General features: G+C 50.6%; 1 protein-coding gene across 1 annotated transcript; it reads right to left on the bottom strand.

Moving 5' to 3' along the window:
- Nucleotides 1-7,153: 7,153 nt before the first annotated feature.
- Nucleotides 7,154-18,625, bottom strand: STC1 (stanniocalcin 1). The gene is made up of 4 exons (XM_065659274.1): nt 18,252-18,625; nt 15,859-16,001; nt 14,614-14,825; nt 7,154-11,160 (listed from the first exon to the last, which is right to left on the bottom strand). Exons 1-4 carry the CDS (start codon nt 18,367-18,369, stop codon nt 10,872-10,874), a joined length of 762 nt encoding a protein of 253 aa, XP_065515346.1. The 5' UTR covers nt 18,370-18,625; the 3' UTR covers nt 7,154-10,871.
- Nucleotides 18,626-19,493: the final 868 nt, after the last annotated feature.

Genomic DNA, 19,493 nt, shown 5'->3' with positions numbered 1-19,493 from the left:
ATTGTCTGCTGCCTGCTCCAGCCAAACCCCAGGCCCTTCTGTGCTGGATGTGATACGGACACTCACTGGTTTCAGGTAAGGATTTAGAGGGTATTTACTCCCCTTTCGGTTCAGAAAGCCCTCAGCAGTGTTGAGCAGGAGCCTGCTCTGTGTTGGAAGGTTTCATTTTCAGGCTGAGCAGCACAGCTGAGGTTTCACTCCAGTTAAGAGGGAGATGAGGTTACAGGGACCACACAGCTCAGGGCCGGTGGTACCCAGAGCATCCTCCTCCTGCTCCCAGCAAACAGGGGGGGAGATGCTGCCTCCAGCCACTGGTGCAGCCTCCGAGGGGGTTCTGCCTGTGCCATGCTACAGCATCCAGATGTGGCCATGGGCAGCTGCAGCTGGTTTCTGCAGCCCTGGGTTTCACAATAGGCATGCTTTGCCTTTCACGCTCTTCTCGGGCTGCTGTCGCACTCAGGAGCCATTCCGTTGGCTGAAGCACGGCCCCGCAGCCGGCGCTGGCTGGAGGAAAGACCAAGCTCTTGTGTTATTTCCCTTTGTGCCATTCAAAGAGCTTCAGACACAGCAGCAGGGCAGCACCTTCTGGTCGCAGGGCTTGTGGCCGTGCCACGTGCATGGCCCCACTGCAGAGCTGGAGGGAAGACCTTGAGTACGACCCCTCTGATCCATGGCACCCCGTCCCTGCTCCACAAACCCTCCCTTTGGGTGAAGCAGGGATGGAGCCCGTACCCCAGCCCGTGTCAGACAGGAAGGGGTTGGAACCAGACGATCTTAAGGTCTTTTCCAACACAAACCATGGTTCTGAGCAAGCAGGGTGACAAAACGGGACCGTTCAGGGTGCTCTTCACGTGGGTTTGGGGGTGCAGGGGAAGGAGAGGGGTTGCTTGGCTCACTTAAAAGGCTTTTAAAAATACAGCAAAGTTTCTTTCCATCATTTAAAAGCCTCTTTAAAGAGCAGCTGCCTCCTATTAATACTGCTGGGGCCGATAATCTTCACTGGGATCTATCTTTAGAGCTCTGCCAGCATAAATGGGAGCTGGAGGTGCAGTGGGGGGAGTGACTTGGGGCTGAGCGCTGGCTCCGAGGGCAGCCGAACCAGCTGAAAACACATCGGAGCCTCCCGGGAGGAGGAGAGAGGGGAGGAAGGCAAAGAATGCCTTGGTTTTTGGGGCAGGTTTGGAGAACCCAGCCCTTCGGTGGCCCGATTGCTCTGAGATGGGGCTTTCGGCTTTGGGTCTGTGCTGGAGCGTTCAATGCGGCTGTGCTGGGGCACCAGCGGCTGAGCAAACCACAGACGTGAGGCTCTGCCCCACACCAGCCCCTGCTCCGCTCTGCCTTGAATCCAGGCTGGAATCGAGGCGATTCCCCACTTTCAGGTGCCGTCCTTTGACGCAAGCACGGCTTCGAAGGGGACCCTGGATAATCCCACTCTCCGGCGTCAGCGCTTGTGTGGGGGAAGAGGTTGAGCGGGATCAGAACTCTTTGACTTGCTTTCATTTCCTTTGCTTTCTTAATCGCTTCCTGACAGCCCCGGAGCATGAGAAATCCTCTGGAGTGATGCTGCAGCAGCCGGGATGGGGTTTGGTGGGGATTAGCAGCAAGCTTCAGCTTTGCCTTGCTGGAAGAGAGCATCTCCACATTTTCTTCCTTGTCATTGCTTAAACCAAATCCATCCTTAGCTTGGCTCAGGCTTATCCCAGGGGCGAGCGGGATCATTCGGGAGCTCAAATCTCTGCCTGTTGAATGCGGCAGCGAGCTGGGACCACGGCTCGCTTCTTTTAAGGCACTTGGGGTGATGAACATGGTGTGCAAGCAACTCATTCCTGTGTTTAAACATCATTTCCAGGCTCGGTAAGGAGCTGCTGCCTGCATGAGAAGCAGCCAGAGCACATCAGGCCTCTGTGAGCACACGTGTCGCTTAGAAAGCCACTGTTTTATTCACTCGTGCGTTCCTTCATATGGAGCCCATCAGCTGAATACCATGGGATGCTCAAAACGCTAACGTGCATCTTGCCAGAGCCTGGCCACACGCGTGGGATGTGTGCAGGTCCCGATGGCCTTTTGGTTGGTGTCTGCTTAGCAAACTGCTGGAAATTGAGGTTATGGAGGAGATTTTGCTCTTTCTATGGCAACCGATGAGCTTTTTCCAGTAGTTTGAGTATCCTATAGAGGGTTATTTGCTATTTTGATGGCAGATGAAACCTTTAACTTCTGGGAGATTGAGGAGGGATGTGGTTGGTGGCTGTGGACCACCAAGATAAGGAAAAGCTGATGTTTGGGGCTGGGATTGTCCCAAATTTCCAGCCCTGCCAAATACCTGTGAGCTTTGGCTCGGTGTCTGGAGTAGCCCCGAAACGGGATGCTGGGAAAATCCTGGGTATTTGTGGAAAATTCCTCTGGATGCTCTTTCCCCCCCACCCCAGCACCGAGGGGCCCCAAGGCTTCAAGGAAAAGGTCCTTGGTACTTGACTCTGATTAGTGACTAACGATGGGCTCCATGAACTCCGAATCCACCCCTAGGAGGGATAAAGCGGCACAATGGTGGGAGCAGAGCAGGACGCCTTTCCACGCCAGAGGAAAAACCAACATTGTCCTTCTGGTAAGCTCATTCTTTCAGCCAGAACATACCACTCCCCATCCTTAAGGGAAGTTTGCTCCCTGACCTGGGAATCCAGCTCCAGGGCTGGTGCATCTCCCCGGGGACCCCATGGGTGGATCTGCCCGGAGCCCTTTCCTCTGATGCAGCGATAAAGCATCTGCCTGCTCCAGCCCCATCGCTCGGAGCTGCGGCGGTGTCAGCGGGGCTCGGGTGCCCGTCCCTGCGTGAGTGACGAGGAGGAAAACGCTCGTGCGTCGTTGGGACTCTCTTGCCTCACCGACGGCAGCTCCACCTCGCCGGTCACGCACGCTTCCGGGACTCCCGGCCTCCTCCTTCCTTCTTCCTGAGGACAGTGTCTTTGCCCAGGGGAAGGAAAGACTTGCCTTGTCCTGCCCGGGCTGGGTGAAGGGGACGGTGGTGAGGGCACGGAGAGGAGTGATGCTCATGGAGAGGAGTGAGAGCCCCAAGGGAGCACCCGCGTGCTCCTCTTATTGCTCAGATTAATTTCATATTGAAAGGTTTTATGCTTTGAGTCTATCCTATGGGAGTCGCGCTCCTCACTGGAGGAATAAAGGGGTGCTTAGGATTACATCAAAGGGACCTTGCTGCAGATAATGAGCCACACATGTGAACGTGAACCCCCCAGCCGCACACCTCATTCCTATGCAAATCATGGCCAGCAAATAGAAGGGATGCGAAGAACCACATGTGAAACAGGTCAGCAAACAGCTCAGGAAAAAAAAAAGGGCTTTTTTTTAAGCCCTGAAAAACCCCCTTCTAGGATTCACTATCAGCACAGCAATAAAACCAAATGCCTGGGCTCTTTCTGCTGGTCCGGGCGGTCAGAATTCCGTGCCTGGGCTCGGCATGGCTGGCTGGGGATGGCTGATGATTTTATTGAGCCTGGTTGATTACTCCAAGCCAAACAGCACACGGAGAGAAGCGCGGGGATTTGTTTTCGCAGCGCAAACCGTTCCAAGCCTGCAGCCGAAAAAGAGCCCTGAAGGAAATTCAAAGGCACCAACTGGAATTTTCTCCCAGCTTGGGAATACAGGGAACGCGGTTTCCATGAAATAAGTGTTTGCTCTTTAAATAGCCATTAGGAACATCTCAGCTTTGTGCTCCTGGACCTGCAGCATCCAGCCCAGCCAGGGGAAAGGCTGGAGGGGGAATAGGGGAGGTGCAGGTGACAGGGCTCATCCTTTGTAGCTATAGAAACCAAGGAGGACTAAAGGAGGAAAACTTCCCATCTGTGTGCAAAATGACATTCCTCCTCCCGGGAGCTCCTACAGGTTGGACTTGTTTTTCCTGCTGTTCTTTGGGATAAACCTCTCATCTCTCTCGCAGGTATTTTGTGCCTAAGGTTCTCCAGCTGCTGCTGCCCGGATCCCTCCCCATCGCTGCGATAAGGGGGGGGTTACAGCAGGAATTACCTGACGTTATCTCTCACACCTGACTTGGCTTTTCAGAGGAGGAAAGGAGCCGTTGGAAATACAGGTTTGTCTGCTGCGAAGGGGGTGAGGAGGAGCCGTTTCCTTGGGAAATGCGGATGTATTGAGAGAAAGTCATCCCGGTGGGTGCCTTGTGCTGTTGAACAAGATCGGCTGTAAGCTCTATGCACCCGCTGAGTACCCCTCCCTCTGGTCAGGCCTTGGAAAGAGGGATTTCATCGAATCCTGAGACCTCATCTCCATCTCCCCTCTGGCAGGTTAAAGCCGTTCCCCCTTGCCCTGGCACTGTTAGAAGCTGCGTTACCCTCTGAAGTGATTCGCGAACAGTCATTCAATAGTGATTTGAAGCAGTGTTACCTCCCCAAATCCACCAATACAGTCTTGGCCATTGCTTTACACTGAGCTATAGAAAGATCTCAATTGCATTCATATCACCTGGTGTCCTGTGACTGAGAGACCCTGCTTTATAGCGTGGCAAAATCCGCGTCCATTTGGATTTCTTCTGCCTTTTCCTTTCGCATCTCGCGTGATGGGAACGGCCGCTGCGGAGTCAATTTGCACTTTGATTGTATTTTTAGCATCCTACTTATTATTTAAGCTCCTTTCATATTCCCGGTTGTAGCGGCTGAATCATGATGGCAAAGACAATGTCCTTTATTATACTGTGGAAGGGGTTATTTTCTGCCTTTTATTTGTCTCAGCTCACGGGAGGCAGGAAGCGAAGCCTGTTCCCAAATCTCACTCCCATTTTGCCCAGTGTCATCGGAAGAGACCGACGCTCACTCTCCTCCTCTCCTGCTCTTTCTCTTTCTCTCCCCTCGCTCCAGGCAGAGCAAGCAGGAAGGGTGAGGACCAGGAAAAGCTGCGATGATTTTCCCCTTGTTTTGTAATGAAACTTTGGAAAGAAAAGAAAAAGGCCAAGACAAGACCGTCGGTCAATCACGGGCTTTGGGCTTTGGTCAAATCACATCAACTCCGGGGCAATTCGTTCCAGTTGAAGATGATAACCAGGGGTTTAATGCACCCTGATGCCACCGAGCTGAGATTTCCTTTTCTGGGGCTGTCTTCTGCACAGCCCTTGCATTGTGGCGGCGGGTCTGAGGAGAGCCCTGCTGCTGCCGGGCTTTGAGGGCAAACCCCTGCTTCCATTAACCCTTGAGAAGCTGTTGCACTTCAGAAATGGGGTTGAAATCGGGGACACGAGGGACAAATGTATCCTGAACTTTCCAATGATGAGAAGAAGGAGAAGAAGGAGGAGAAGAAAGAGAGGAAGAATGAGATGAGCACTAAAATAATGACAAATACCCCCCTGATGAGCACCTTTGTTCGGTTTAAACACCTGCCCTTGACTCATGCTGCCTGCTTTATAAGCTCTGTCAATGAACTGCAGACATTTTAACCCATAGGATGCATAATCCCAACCATGAGGTGGGCCTTGAATTAGGGAGCAGAAAGGAAAACCTGTATTAGGCTCCTGCAGGTGATCTTGCTTTGAGCCATGCTGAGGAGTTCTCATGGCGTTTACTCCTTTCATTTTGGGGGTTCAGTTTTAGCACTCGGGGAGGGGGGGGAAGAACAAAACCCAGCCCAGAATGAGCAGGTTTTCAAACCGAATTTGGGGTGTAAAATGATTCTGGATCCCCCTGCGTTTCTGTGTGACTCTGTGCATTGGGCTGGCAAAAGCCTTACCTCCTGCAGGAATGGATGTGGCTTGCTGAGGAGGCAGCCGCGCAGGCTGAGATTGATGAAGAGTCCATAGGAATAGTACATTGTATTGGTGCAGTAATTATTTATAGGTACTATTTATAGTACATATAGTTATTTACATTATGTACTATTAATACAGTACAGTATATATTTATAGTATATATATTATATATATATAGTACAGTAATTATTTTATAGCCGTTATTCATTACAGGAGAGCTGTGGATGCCAGCTTTTGGAGCCGTGGCATCTGTACTCTTCCCAAGTATTCTTTATCCAAGAGCAGCAACGTTCACTGCCTTTGGTTCTAGCAATGGGTATCCCTACAGTTTCGTGGCGTTTCCCTCTTCCCTTTGCTGCTTTGGCTTCTGGTAGGTGGTGGTGTTATTTAGCAGGCAGTGATTTACAGTTAGGCGAGGGGAGGCGCGTGTTCCACAAGTGATTTGGAGATTCCTCCTCATGGAAAAGCAAATGAAAGAGCCAGAGGGTGACATCCTTTCCTAAGCCACTTGGAAAGCCACATCGATTCCCACTGCTGTGAACCACAGCAGCTTAGTTGCTTGCAAAGAATGATAAATCCTGATTTTGGTGACTTATTGGGCCTTAGGATGAGCTTCCATTCCAACTAAAGTGGGATTTCAACAACAGCAAAGTTTGAATAGCCTCTGGTGAAAATGATTCCTAAGTTCCTGGCCAAAGTAAGAGGAAGCAGAGATTTATTTTAACCCAGCTGTGTTGCTGACATTTATTCCTTGGTTCTCTTGGACAAGTCTCACTCTAGGATGATGGGGGAAATGGTGTTTAAACTTTGCAGGAGCTTTTGGAGCAATGAGGCTGGATGAGGCTGCCAATCTTCCCTGGTGATTGTCAAACTGGGTTTGATGGTCCACTGGAAATGAGAGGTTTCCTGAACGAAGTGCAAATGCGCATTTCCGTGTACAGCAAAGACAGCGGTGTTATGGATGCACTGATTGACAAATGGGTCCAGGGTGAAGATGACAGCAGGTACACGGTCAGGCTGCTGTCAGAGACCCATCACAGGAGCTTTATTAGCACTGGGATTACCAGGTGCCCTTGGAGGTTACAGGGTCCAGGGTTTGGTCAGACCAGATGTATTATTCCGGTCATACTCAGCATGGTGGTTTAGGTACCGAAAAGCTACATCAGGAATCCTTTACTCCACACTCACCCCTGTTTTGTCCAGCTTCTAAGTGATGAACTCTGCCTTCATGCCACCCACAGCCCCAGGATCCAAACCCAAGACATTCAGCATCCAGAAGAGACATAAAAGCCACGATGCTCAGTCAAAGGTAAGTGCAGCAATGTGCTGTCGGTGTTCTCAGCACCAGCAATCCCAGCAAGGTTCAATGAAAGAGTCAGACACCAAAACCCCTTAAATTTGACATTTTATTTCATCGCAGAAGAAAATCCAACATAGGCCTCATTATGTTACGCATCTTTAATTATAAAAATAAGCAAAGAAAATAACTTGCATCTTTCTCATTACTATGATATGTTTCAAATAACCTTTATATGAACACACTGAGCTTTAAAAATGTAATTTAAACAATAAATAATGACATATACCAGATATGCTCACTGTTTATTCCAGTACTCAGCAAAAAAAAAAAAAAACCAATAACCCCCAAAACCCCCAAACTCTCTCCCTCTTCTAAGTATCTTTAAATTATAAATACAATAATGCAAATTTATAATGGCACAAAACATCTAAAGTGCAAACAAATCACAATGAGAATCATGCAAACGTTTCTAGAGAAGCCCCTCCCCGCCCCCGAGAGAAATCACTTTGCCATGAATGCAAGGTTAAAAAAATAAAGCATTCGAGATTAAATCAACAGTGAAATAACTGGACGTGGTCTTGAGACTCATCCCCCAGCCCCGGGGGACCTCTTGCACCCAATTCAAAGCATCCACACTCAGGCATCCTTCCCTGCTGATGGGAAGCGCCTCTCGCACCTCCTATCCCCTCCCCTGATCAGAGCGAGCTTTAAAGCACCAGCTTAGCCCAAAGTTAGGCAAGGGGACCCCCAGGCCCTCTGATGTGGCGGACGTGTGCTTGTGGCTTCCTTGCTACTTCAGCAGAGGAAAGAAAAGTGACTTATTAAAGCAGCTCAACAATGTGCTCAACGGCAGTGCTGGTATGGAGAGGCAGAGCTCTGGTGTGCACAGGTCGTGGTTACCCACCGTACCAGAGCAAATCAGATCTTCCCACTCATCTTCCCACCAAGGAAGGGGACAACAAGCTAAAATTCCTACTGGAAAAGGAGCGTTAGCTACGCCACCCCAGGGAGATAGGGTCTGGGGTAATCTAACGCTCGGGTTTGGAGCAGTTGATCCCTCGATCAGCTTTATAAACCTTCTCTGCGTTTTCATAGAAAGGGATGCACAAAGCAACAGAGAAGCCACTTGCCCTGAGGAGCATCTGCATGGAAAACGGCGGCTGCTCCACGTCCTCAATGAGCTCTGCTGGTGTGAGCCCTTATTGGCCATGGGGACCCAAACCAGGAGCTGCTTTGCAATGCCAGTGCACCCATCCAGGTGGTGTTTGGATGCTGCCCCAAGCCGAGTAAAGACCTTTCGGTAACTACTTCCCTACACAGCAACATGCACCTGATGCACAAACCCCAGCGAGACGTCCCCATTGAGCAATGCCCATCTCCCAGCAGTGCAGCGTGAGGTGCAACGAGGTGGGAAGTCACACACACACAGTTCTGGGATCGCTTCCTAAGTACAAGTCAGACTTTCAGGGTCAGGATATTCAAGGGGGCTTTGGTTTTCACCTTGCAAAACTTCTTGGTGTTGGACTCTATATACCTGTCCGACTGCCCAGAGAGGTGGCGGATGCCCCATCCCTGGAGACATTCAAGGCCAGGCTGGACGTGGTTCTGAGCAACCTGATCTAGTTGAAGATGTCCCTGCTCATTGTAAGGGGGTTGGAACACCATGACCTTTGAAGGTCCCACCAACCCCAACTCTTCTCTGAGTCTGTGATTTAAGAACAAGCAATATTGCATCTCACTTGCCCTGGACGGCACAATTCAGAGTATTAAACAAATAAAGTAAAACAACAACCCTCTACCGTCAGCAACATTTTTTGCTGCTTACAATTTCATGACAGCACTTTTGGGCTACATTTAATGAAGACAGCAATATTAGAAATGCTGCCACTGCATCTGGTTTCAATATATTAGCAGCAAGTTCTTGTTTAAAGGCTTTGTGGTTTAAACAAAAAAAAAAAAGAAAGAAAACAACAACAACAAAAAAAAAAGAGGTTATATTGCTTTAGATTTTGAAAAGAAAAATAGATCCCTCCTTTATGAGCTCTCTACTGGTTGAGCAAGAGTCATCCACTCTGCAGACGGCCTCTAACGGGATGGATTTGGAGCGTGGAACTGGCCTTGTTGGTTGCACGCCACAATGTGGCTTTGTTTGGCTGGCTCAGGCCCATCAGGCTACTGTGCAGAGCGGCTGGGGGGGCCCCAGCTACTGCATGGGACCTCCTGCTCTGCTCCTCCTCAGCCCGGCTGCTCAAAGGGTGGATGGGAGGAAGGCGGATGGAGAGCATCGTGCCTCCCAAAGGCAGGCGCGCTGCTTTGCTTCGGCAGCTGAAGAGAATGGGAGGGGTTTTCCTGCCTTCCCCAAAAAATCAACTTTCTAAAGGAAGCCGGAGGATCCCAAGGCAGCTTTTAGTCAGGCCAAAGAGCTCTGCAGCAGCAGCAGCAGCATTCCTGCTCTGGGTCCCACAGCCCCTCTGTGGAGATAGGGCTGGAGACGTTCAAGGCAGGACTGGAGGCATTCAAGGCCAGGCTGGACGTGGTTGTGAGCAACCTGATCTAGTTGAAGATGCCTTGCAGGGGGGTTGCAACTGGATGAGCTTTGAATGCCCCCTCCAACCCAAACTGTTCTATGAGTCGGTAACTGGCCAGTAGGGACGATTCTTTCCTTCTTCCCCCTCCACTTTAACTATGAGCAGAGGGGCTTCTTTCCGGCCCTGCAGTTTCTGTCCTCCACATTTTTCTCTCTCCCGTTATAAAAAGGCCACAGAGGAGAACGTGAACTCTTGACTACGACAGCGATGCTGATTCCAGGAAAAAAAGGAATAGCTAACTTACAAAACTAAGTTTATGCAATGAAGTTATTCTATTCTGCTCCTTTTAAGCAGCCTCCCGTGGAATTTATGTACAGTACATGACAGATTTTAAAACTATTTATACCACAGTTAGAGCAAGACCTTTAATACTCTAAGTCTTAAGACAGGGTATGTTTCTGTTAGATTCCTGTTAAAGCTTTAGACAGTTAAATACAGTACATAGATGTTAGCTTTTAAATACAATGCAAGATTATGTAACCTTCTGACTAGCTTCAACCATCGACTGGCACCTCTTTCAGTCATTTCCATAGTACAAAATGTTCCTTTCCTGACTTGCTGTGTGTTTGTGGGGTCAGATTTAACTCATTTTGCACTGTGGTGCCAGGTCACGGTAACTAAAATCACCCACAGCTAGCGAGTTTGGCAAATCAGTGGGTTAACAGAGCTGTGTTGGAAGGGTTAGGACTGTATGACACTAAGAGACCAGGAATATGACATTCATATTCGTCCATGGCCAGCACAGATTCATAACACGAATTCCATTGACATCTTTAGGATGTGCAATAGTTATTAGTGCATCTATCGTCTCCTACCAGCTTACTGCAAGAGAGAACGAGCTATTCTCCCCGGTGCCAATCTTCAGCCTTCAATGGCGTTAGTGCTACAGTACATTTAGAGTTTGGTGTCTGAAGGCCCGACTACTGTTATAAGGGTTATAGTTAAGACTAAGATCGCTTGGGGGTGTCTTTTGTGTGGGGAAGAAAAGAGATGGAGACATTTGGATGGTGGGAAAGCTGAGACACTGAACACGGCTCCATGCAAAACGCTGTCTTCGAGAGGAATAGAAAAGAATGAACGGCTAACTCTAAACCCAGGTCCTAGTCGGTATGAAAACTAGCTACAGTACACTTGGGTCGGGTGCGTTACTCCTCTAGAAGAGAGACTTGAGCTTTGGTCGTGCTTAGCATCCCTTAACACCCATGGCCGCCGCGCCGAGGCGTTACGCGCTCTCGGCGGAGCCGCGCTTCGCGTGCGCCGGGACCGGAACCGGGACCGGGACCGGGCCCTCACCTCGCAGGGTCCTGAAGTAGAGTTTGAGCTTCTGCGGCTCCGTGATGCGTCTCCTGGCGAAGTCGGAGCGCGGGTGGCCCTGGGCGCAGTGGTCTGTCTGCAGCAGGTGGAAGAGGCTCGCCATGTTGGGGCCGATCTTCTCCATCAGGCTGTCCTTGATGGTGCTCACAGTCTCTTCGTCGCACTCCAACAGGCTCCTCACCAGCTTGTTGTAATACCTGCACGAGAGGTACCGGCGGTTATGCCGAGGCAGCTCCCAGATGGAGCTGCCGCAATGGATACGGAGGAGGCCACAAAGATGCTGGGGGAGCTGGGCTGGTGCAGCCTGGACAAGAGAAGGCTCCTGAACGGGAGACCTTGGAGCAGCTCCAGTGCCTAAAGGGGCTGCAGGGAACCTGGAGAGGGGCTTGGGACAAGGGACAGGCCAAGGGGAATGGCTTTAACCTGCCAAAGGGGAGACTGAGCTGAGCTCTTAGGCAGAAGCTCTTCCTGTGAGGGTGCTGAGGCGCTGGCACAGGGTGCCCAGAGAAGCTGTGGCTGCCCCATCCCTGGCAGTGCTCAAGGCCAGGTTGGACACAGGGGCTTGGAGCAAGCTGCTCCAGTGGAAGGGGTCCCTGCCATTGGAGCTGGATGAGCTTTAAGGTCCCTTCCAACCCAAACCATTCGGTGACTGCATAATCCTATGAAGATGAACGAACCAAAGGTAGGAGTTGATCTGAAGCAACAAATCTCTGAGAATCAGGTTTTTTAAGTCATTCAGGGTGTGTTTGACATTGATTTTCGACAGTGCACTAGGTACATATTCCCACTGCATCTAACAAATGCCCTGGACTTGAAGATGCTCACGTACGTGCTCGAGACGCAGAAGGAAGTGGAAGTGATTTCGTGTTCCCTTGCTGTATTGGGAAGAAGGTGAGAGTGAGGAGATAAGAGAAGGAACTGACTTCAATGTGTGCTTTGCTCTCCGCTGAACAACCTGAGTTTCTAGATCTTTAGGAAGAGAAACAATTGCATCTTCCTGATAGATTCTGCCCATCACCAAACCACATCACAGACTAAAGCACACCACTGGTCCGAGGTTGTGCAACCCGTCCTACAAAGATATCCATCCCTGTGGCACCATTCCCCTCCCTTCCCTCCATGCACAGCCTTTAGCAAGGGACCAGAAGAGGGAGAAGCAGGTCACAGCCTGACGGATGCATGTATTCCCTGGGGATAGATCCCTAGGACACACAATTGGTGACCATGCATTTAAATCACAAGTGAGGACCTTGTGCTCTGCCCTGTTGCGTGCCTGCCTCCTCTCCAGCCTGCCGCTGCATTTTGGCCTTCCAGCACCCTGGAGCACACATTCCTTGCTCCAGGAACTGATCCAGGGCTGATCTGTTTGCCCAGCTGAGCAGAGAATAGCGCTCAAGGGAACGATCCTCCACAGGGCAGGGAGGGCAAAGCTGGCAAGTGGGACTTTCCTATACAAGAGAGCATCTTCCTAGGGAGGGCAAGGGGGGAGAAGAGGAGCGGTCCCGTGTCTGCTGGGCTGCTCCTGCCTGGAAGGACGTTGGGAAACTTATTTTAAGCCTTTAAGGTCACGGTGACATTTTTCCACTGGAGCAGAGAAGAGAATAACCTGCAGGTGGAGGAGGGGAAGGAAGAGGGAAATGAGAGTTCACATTCAAACTCTTTCCTAACTCTCAGCTCTGGCCTTTAGAGCAGGCGGTGGAGGTCAGGTGAGGTTAAAGTTTCTGCTGCTCTTGAAGCACAAAAGGACCAGGCTTTGGCACGGGGGAGCACAGCGCGAGCACGGCTTGGCAGGGCTGACACTGAGGTCTGAAGCGTGCGCAGTGGTTGATGACGAATACATCTGTGCGAGCCGCACATCCAGCTCAACTCAGTTCCAGCCTAACAGGACAGGAGGAGCAGATCCCATCCACCTTCCTCTGCTGCGCTGCCTCCACCTCCTTCGCACGGATAAAGCTTGGTGGTTTCCATAGCTGGAGCTGCAATCAAACAGCTCGCTAGTGCCTAAGACTGCAAGCCAAGGCAGCAAGGCTTTCCTCTCCTCCTGCTCCTGCCATGAGATTAAATCACAGGAAGATGCTATGACCTTTAACTACTTCCTCTCAGTGTCCCAGGCCAAGTGGCACATTCTTATTCTGTGGCTATGTTGGGACAGGGGCTGGGAAAGCAGGATGCTTTAGGAGACCTCAATGTAAACTATTAGCTGGGAAATCCTGCTGCTTTTGTTACTCAACATGTCATAATATCCTCTGGCTTCAAGAAGGGCTGGCGGCGGTGGGGGAGGAGGTCCCTCTGCCTGGGGACACAGCAGCTCCTGCTCAGGCTTGCTCCTTCGGACCAACAGGCACAACACTGCTGCTGCTACCGCTGCATCCCCCTCGCCCAAGTGGCCACGCGTGCCCCCATGGCCCCACCAAAGGCTGGTTTCATGCTGCAGCCCATCAGATTAACCTGAACTGCTCTTTCCGATGCCACAGGGCTCCCTGCTCCTCATGCCAGCCCTCAGGTGAATGCTGAAGCAAACCTCTTCCCGATTCGCTTGGGGGAAGAGGGGAAAGACGCAAAAGTAATCTTCACCTTCCCACACGCAGGATTTGCTGGATATAACAGTAGAGTTTGCCATAATAAACTGGTACCGGTCAGAGATGCAACATCCATTTATCACTTGCATATCTGTCCTAGGATAGGCCCGGCGTGTTCAGATGTGTCTAGATCAAGTCAATCGGCCACCCCGGAGGAGCTGTAGCATTGGCCGCAGCCAGCCATCATGTTAAATTGCAGCTTGGTCTGTTTGCACTCAAATTCTAGAGCATATTTACACAAAGTGCTCAAGAAGATCCCTTTTATCCCAATCACAAGACTCAGCACTGATTGTTCCAGGGTTTAGAGGAAGAAATCCCTGCCCTTGCAGCATGACTGCGCAGACTGCAGCAGCTCGCTGAAGCCTCTCTCTGTCCCTTGTCCTTGGAGGACGGGGACAGGGCAGTTCAGTGCTCAGATAAAGGTGCCAGAGAGCAGCATGACGTGCCTGGTTCTGCAGGCAAAGAAGGAACAGGGCTGAAGGCAACCCAAAAAGAGGCCTTTAAGAACACAGGACTATCCCTAGAAATACAAACTACCGGACCACGGCAGAATAAGGTTACAGAGGAGCATGTTTGCTGATTCTCTTTAAGCTTTCCTTGTGCTTCATTCTGCCATGGGCAAGCTCTCATTTACCAGGTGCCAAATAAACCCAAGGCAGGGGGTGGCTGCGATGTGAAGGAGTGAAGGAAGTTGCAAGAGGTTGTAAAGCTCTGAAGTGCTCAATCTGCCGGAGATGCTACATTGATAGAACTGGGTTTGGCATTGGAGAGCTCTGCTTACTGTTATCCTGTGTTCAGACCGAAAGAACCAACATTTGAACAGACTCCAGGCTTCGAAGCAATGGATGTCCAGTTCATTTTGGGATTCTCCCCTGGAGATGTTTGTCAATGTATTCACCAAAGGGAGAATCAAGGGAATGCTGGTAAAACTGAACAAGGGCTTGAAAAGGCAGAGAGCGCTGCTTGGCCTGAGCTATAACAGGACTTTAGGAAGTGAAGTCCTTTTGGCTCCTCTCATTTCTTTCCCATTATTGCATCTGATGGGTTTCAGCTGAGGGAAGCTCCACGTACCTGTTTGAGAACTGATTCGGAAGCTGGACGACCTCCGTGATGGCTTCAGGGTTCCGCTTGGCGATGCCACACATGTCCAGTTTGCTGTAGCACTCCTCTTGCACCTCGGAGATCATCCTTTGGAACGTGGAGCACCTCCGGATGGCCAGGAACACCTTGGACGTAACCCCGTTTGCGATGCATTTCAAGCTTTCTTTCACAAAAGCTTTTCCCTGGAAACAGAAGAAAAACCTTAAACTACAGCAGATTTCACAGCAAGGGATGTATGGAGATACTGCCCTGTGCCTGCCTGCCATTGGTTACCCTTGGGGCAATCATAGACTTGCTGGAGGTCCCTTACCAGGCAGGGCAGGGAACTGGACCCTAAAAGCCCAAGGAAGCTGTGGCTGCCCCATCCCTGGCAGTGTTCAAGGCCAGGTTGGAGCAAGCTGCCCCAGTGGAAGGTGTCCCTGTCTGTGGTTGGAACTGGATGAGCTTTCAGGTCCTTCCCAACCCAAACCATTCCATGAGTCTGTGAGAATTATTGCACCGTTATCATCCATAGCAGTTTCAGTCGGGATGCACAAGCCCAGAGAGGACAGATGTTCCCAAAACATTTAGGCAATGGAAGTCATTGCATGAAGAGTGCCAGCACCAGGGATGGGGCAATCCTGGCTGCTGGGATGGGGCTGGACCACTCACCACGCACCAGCAACTGAATGCACTTGGTTCACCGAGACCTCAGGATGCTTTAAGAGCTCTTAAGGTTTGTCCTTGGGAGCGAGAGCACATGTTGGGAAGAAAGCAGAAAGGAAGAGGGCCCTTGGGAGCCACAGTCCCTCTGATATGATCCTATTTATTCCACTGCGAGCTACTGCAGCCCTGGAGAGGCTGATGCGGCCGTGCATTCCCAGGCCCAAAGACTTCCAATTCAAACCCCAGCCCCGTGCCAGGTCACACAGTCAGGAGCTTTACTTTGTTAGAGGAACGTCTGCATTTCCTCCTGAAGAGGAAACTTCGCTCTCCGCCCCACGGAACGCTCCCTGCCAAGTCCTCACACACAGCATACAGCACGTGGAAAATGTACTGCAGAAAATAGCCCCGAAGGATGCGTTGGTAGCCAAAAATCAAAGCGATGGCTCAGAGGAGGAGCTGAGCAGCAGGGAGGGCTGCAAGAAAGGAAGGGTTAAGCCTGCATAGACCCCATCCCCATGAGAACACACAGATGAAGGCGCAAGGCAATATTACATCCCCTTTACACCGTACCTGAGTGTCGAATTTAGCAGCACTGTACAGGAAGGACTTGCAGATGTCATACATGCCATCCGTGTCACACGTGGAGTTCTCCAGGCAGGCAAAGGCCCCGCAGCCCACCTGAAGGGCACTGTTCAGGCAGCGAACCACCTCGGCTGTGGAGAGAGGAACAGGCACAACATGATGCACGCACCCGATGCCATCGACCCCTTCTCCGATGCTCGGAAGGTCGTGCCCAATGCTGTCAAGCAGCAGCCTGATTGCCTTGAAAGGCTGGAGGGAGAGGTGAAGAAAAGAGCACAAAGACATTGCTAAAGGGAGTTATTAAGTGAAGACCACCAAATCAAGGGATGGAAACTGCAACTACCGACATCTTCCATCAGTTATGTACAGATCAACAGAGAGGCAACATCTGATAGAGTCTCAGTGGAGGCTCACAGGCCCATCCCAAGCTAACTTTGACTGCATGCATCCACCCAGACTCCCTCTAAAGAAGGCAGAAGTGATGAGGATGGGCCCATGAAGAGCCCTGCGTGGTGAGGTCTTCTCCGCAGTCTTAGACCAAAGGGAGGTCGGAGCAGCTTGGCAGCACCCTGTTCACAAACCTCCTTTAGAAATGAGACTGAAGTGACGGCAACTGCCAATAAACTGGCACAAATCGTGCACTTCTGGCGAGGAAGTGCTGGGGTTGTGGCCCTGGAGGTATCTAAAAAGCATAAAGCAGCTGAAAATAAGATCTTAGTTTGTGTGTCAATCAGCGGTACAAAGGGCTTGAATGAGCAGCTAAACGCTAAGCTGGTACCCAGCAGCTTGCAAGCACAGCCTAGAAGGGTCACATCGCTGAAGATGCGCAGAGAGAAGGGGCATTTGGGCAGGAAAAGTTAAAGGCAATGAAGCTGACCATGTACAATTCACCCCCTTGAGGCAGTGGTTAGTCTGAACAGGAGGGTATCCATGTCACCCTGCCCTTTTTAGTGCAGATATCGTGCATTTTAACAATGAATCAGCAGTATTGCCACATGATTGCCCTGAAATTAGGAGGGATTTAACCTCCTGAGCATCCCTCCCCGTTATGTGCCTGTGCAAGGCACGGTTGTGACTTTTGCAGCTCGTGCTACGAGGCATCCTTTAGGAAGAGAGGCAAAGCCCGTGTCTCCTGTCGCGATCCGAGGTGTAGGAGAAGTGAGGGCTTGCATCCAGCGGAAGAGAACACACCTCCCCGAGAGCTAAGTTGTAGCCTAAAGACACATCCAGACAACCGGGAGCTTCACAGAACGCAGGAGAAAACAGAAAGCGTTTGAAGGGATCACCCCATTAACCCCTCCTCATTCTCCACTCCTGCTTACGTGCCTGAAGGGAGAAATATTGAGTCAGCTCATCCTCTTCCCCAGTTCATAACCTCCCCATCGCCCAAGCCGTTCCAGTAATTATGTTTCCACAGGTTCAAATTAGAACTTTGCTTGCAGCAGACTTAGTCTGCATTAAGCTTTTATTGTTTTAGGCACGGTGCAATAGTGAGACCCTATGTTTCTATAGCAACCAAATACAAAAGGAAATTGAGCAAACACCCTAGGATAATGCTGCAGAGCCTTGCAGAGCTAAAATAAGCTCCAAATTAAGAGCCCTAATATCTTTGCTGTATAGTAGGAGACACATTCTTAATCCCCATTGTTCAAGACAATGTGTCCAACTTATCTTAAGCATCTCCAGTGCACAAAGTGGAGCCATCCAGAGCCGACTTGCCAGCAATTTTTCTCTCCATTGTAAAAGCAAGTTTGTTAAAGCTCACCATCGGGTTTGTTTTATGGTACCATCGAACTGATAGCAAGCAGGCTTCGGGAAGAAACGCTAGCAAGGGACAGTTTCTAGGTTACTGCATTCTTCAAAGTCGCGTTTCTCTCTGCCCCCCTCTCTGAATAGGCAGATGTGTGGCAGAACAATGGTTCCGTCAAATTGCCACGGATTTGTATCAACTTCCTCAAAAGCAAGGAATTTAACACCAAAGTACGGCTGCAATTGGAGACGAGAGAAAGAGACATGCAAGCAGGCGAGGAAAAAGTACATGGAACTCATTTAGGAGCTGGGGGAGGAGGAGGGAGAGAATGGATTGCATCCTGCAAGCAGCTCACACACCGGTTCCCTGCCCCAGCTCCTGAAAGGAGGACGATTCCTTCTCCAAGCTATGCACCAATATCCTCCTGATTCAGCCCCTTAAATTCAGATTGCTTCCGACCAGCCATTAAGTTTATAAGCAAAAAAAAAAAAAAAAAAAAAACACAAAAAAAGAGAGAAAAAAGAAGGAAATAAAAAGAAAAGAAAGGAAAAAAAAAAATCAGCAGCAGAGAGATCTGAGACAGTTCAACACGTCAGGGTTCAGGCTCAAAGCCCTCCTTGCTGGGTGTTACCTGAGTTCTGGGCTGCAACCCTGGGTTTCCTGGGGCTCACAGAGTCATTCTGTTCAGCTTCATAGGATGCGGATGCACTGATCACCAGCAGCAGGAGAAAGCCAGACTTTAGGAGCATTCTCTGACAAGTTTCCGCTAAGTGTGGTTTTTTTGGGGGTGGGATTTTTGGCTTTTTGGGTTGGTTTGGTTTTTTTTTTTTTTTTATATGGGTGTTATGTGTGTATCCCTCTCTCTTCTTCCACTTCGGCTCGAGCAAAGATGTGGATCTGGATACGCGCTCCCAGGCAGAGACAGCAAGGAGTCGGCTGAGGCTCGGGGACGTGCTGCAGCCCGGCTCTGTCTGGCCCCTCTGGCTCCTGCTCGCTGGGGGACCAGGAGCGGTGCCGAGGGCTTTTATAGCCGCCCTTATCGGTCCCCCCGCGGGCTGCGGAGCCAATGGGGAGGCGCTGGGCAGAGCCAATGGCAGAGTGGACTCATTCAAGCCCCAGAAAACTGCAACTTCACAGGAAGAATATTTTCCAGCCAATTAAAAGTACCTGCCAAACAACAATAACCCACGAGTTAATCTGTGGGGTGGGAAGCGGGGCGGGATGACTTCCTATGGATAATTGAGTCAAGGAAATGACAGCGCAGCCCGAAATCTCCCCCCCCCCCCCAAAAGAACAAATCACCTGCCCTTTAAGAAGAGAGATTTTCCCATCCGTTTGCAGCTATTCCAGCCCTTGGGAAGGGGCATTCGTATAGGGCTGGGCCCGAGCCCCCCCGCGCACTGCCTGCCCCTGGCCCCCCGGAAAGGCAAAGGGGACGTACCTGTGTGCGTGCGGACGGGAGGCATCGCCTCTTGCCTGCCAAAGCACGTGTGCACAGCCCTGAGCCCACGTCCAAACACACTACACCTCACGTAGGCGCATGCAAATACCCTCTCGGTGCCTACATCCTTATTCCTCACACTCCTTATCTTCCCCTTCCCGATAAAGCCATGCCTCCCTACCCTGGCCTTCAGTGGAGGTTTGCTGCTTCTTATTCCCAGTGAGGCTCAAGAACCAATTTTTTAGGTGTTTTAGGTGGTTTTCCTCCCTCCACAACCCCCCCCCCCCCCCCAAATTCAATCCTGCTCTTAGATTTCATAACGGGAGGAGGCACCCTAATGCTTGATTTAATCTTCATGTTAACAGGCACATAATGAGGATTAACACACTAGAGAACTGATTCTCTTCTATACCAGAGACAACTTAAGGCTCT

The sequence above is a fragment of the Lathamus discolor genome, chromosome 22 (assembly GCF_037157495.1).
Source record: "Lathamus discolor isolate bLatDis1 chromosome 22, bLatDis1.hap1, whole genome shotgun sequence".
Classification (NCBI taxonomy): Eukaryota; Metazoa; Chordata; class Aves; order Psittaciformes; family Psittacidae; genus Lathamus; species Lathamus discolor.
Note: the sequence above shows the minus strand (reverse complement) of the source record. Positions and strands in the feature narration are given on the sequence as shown.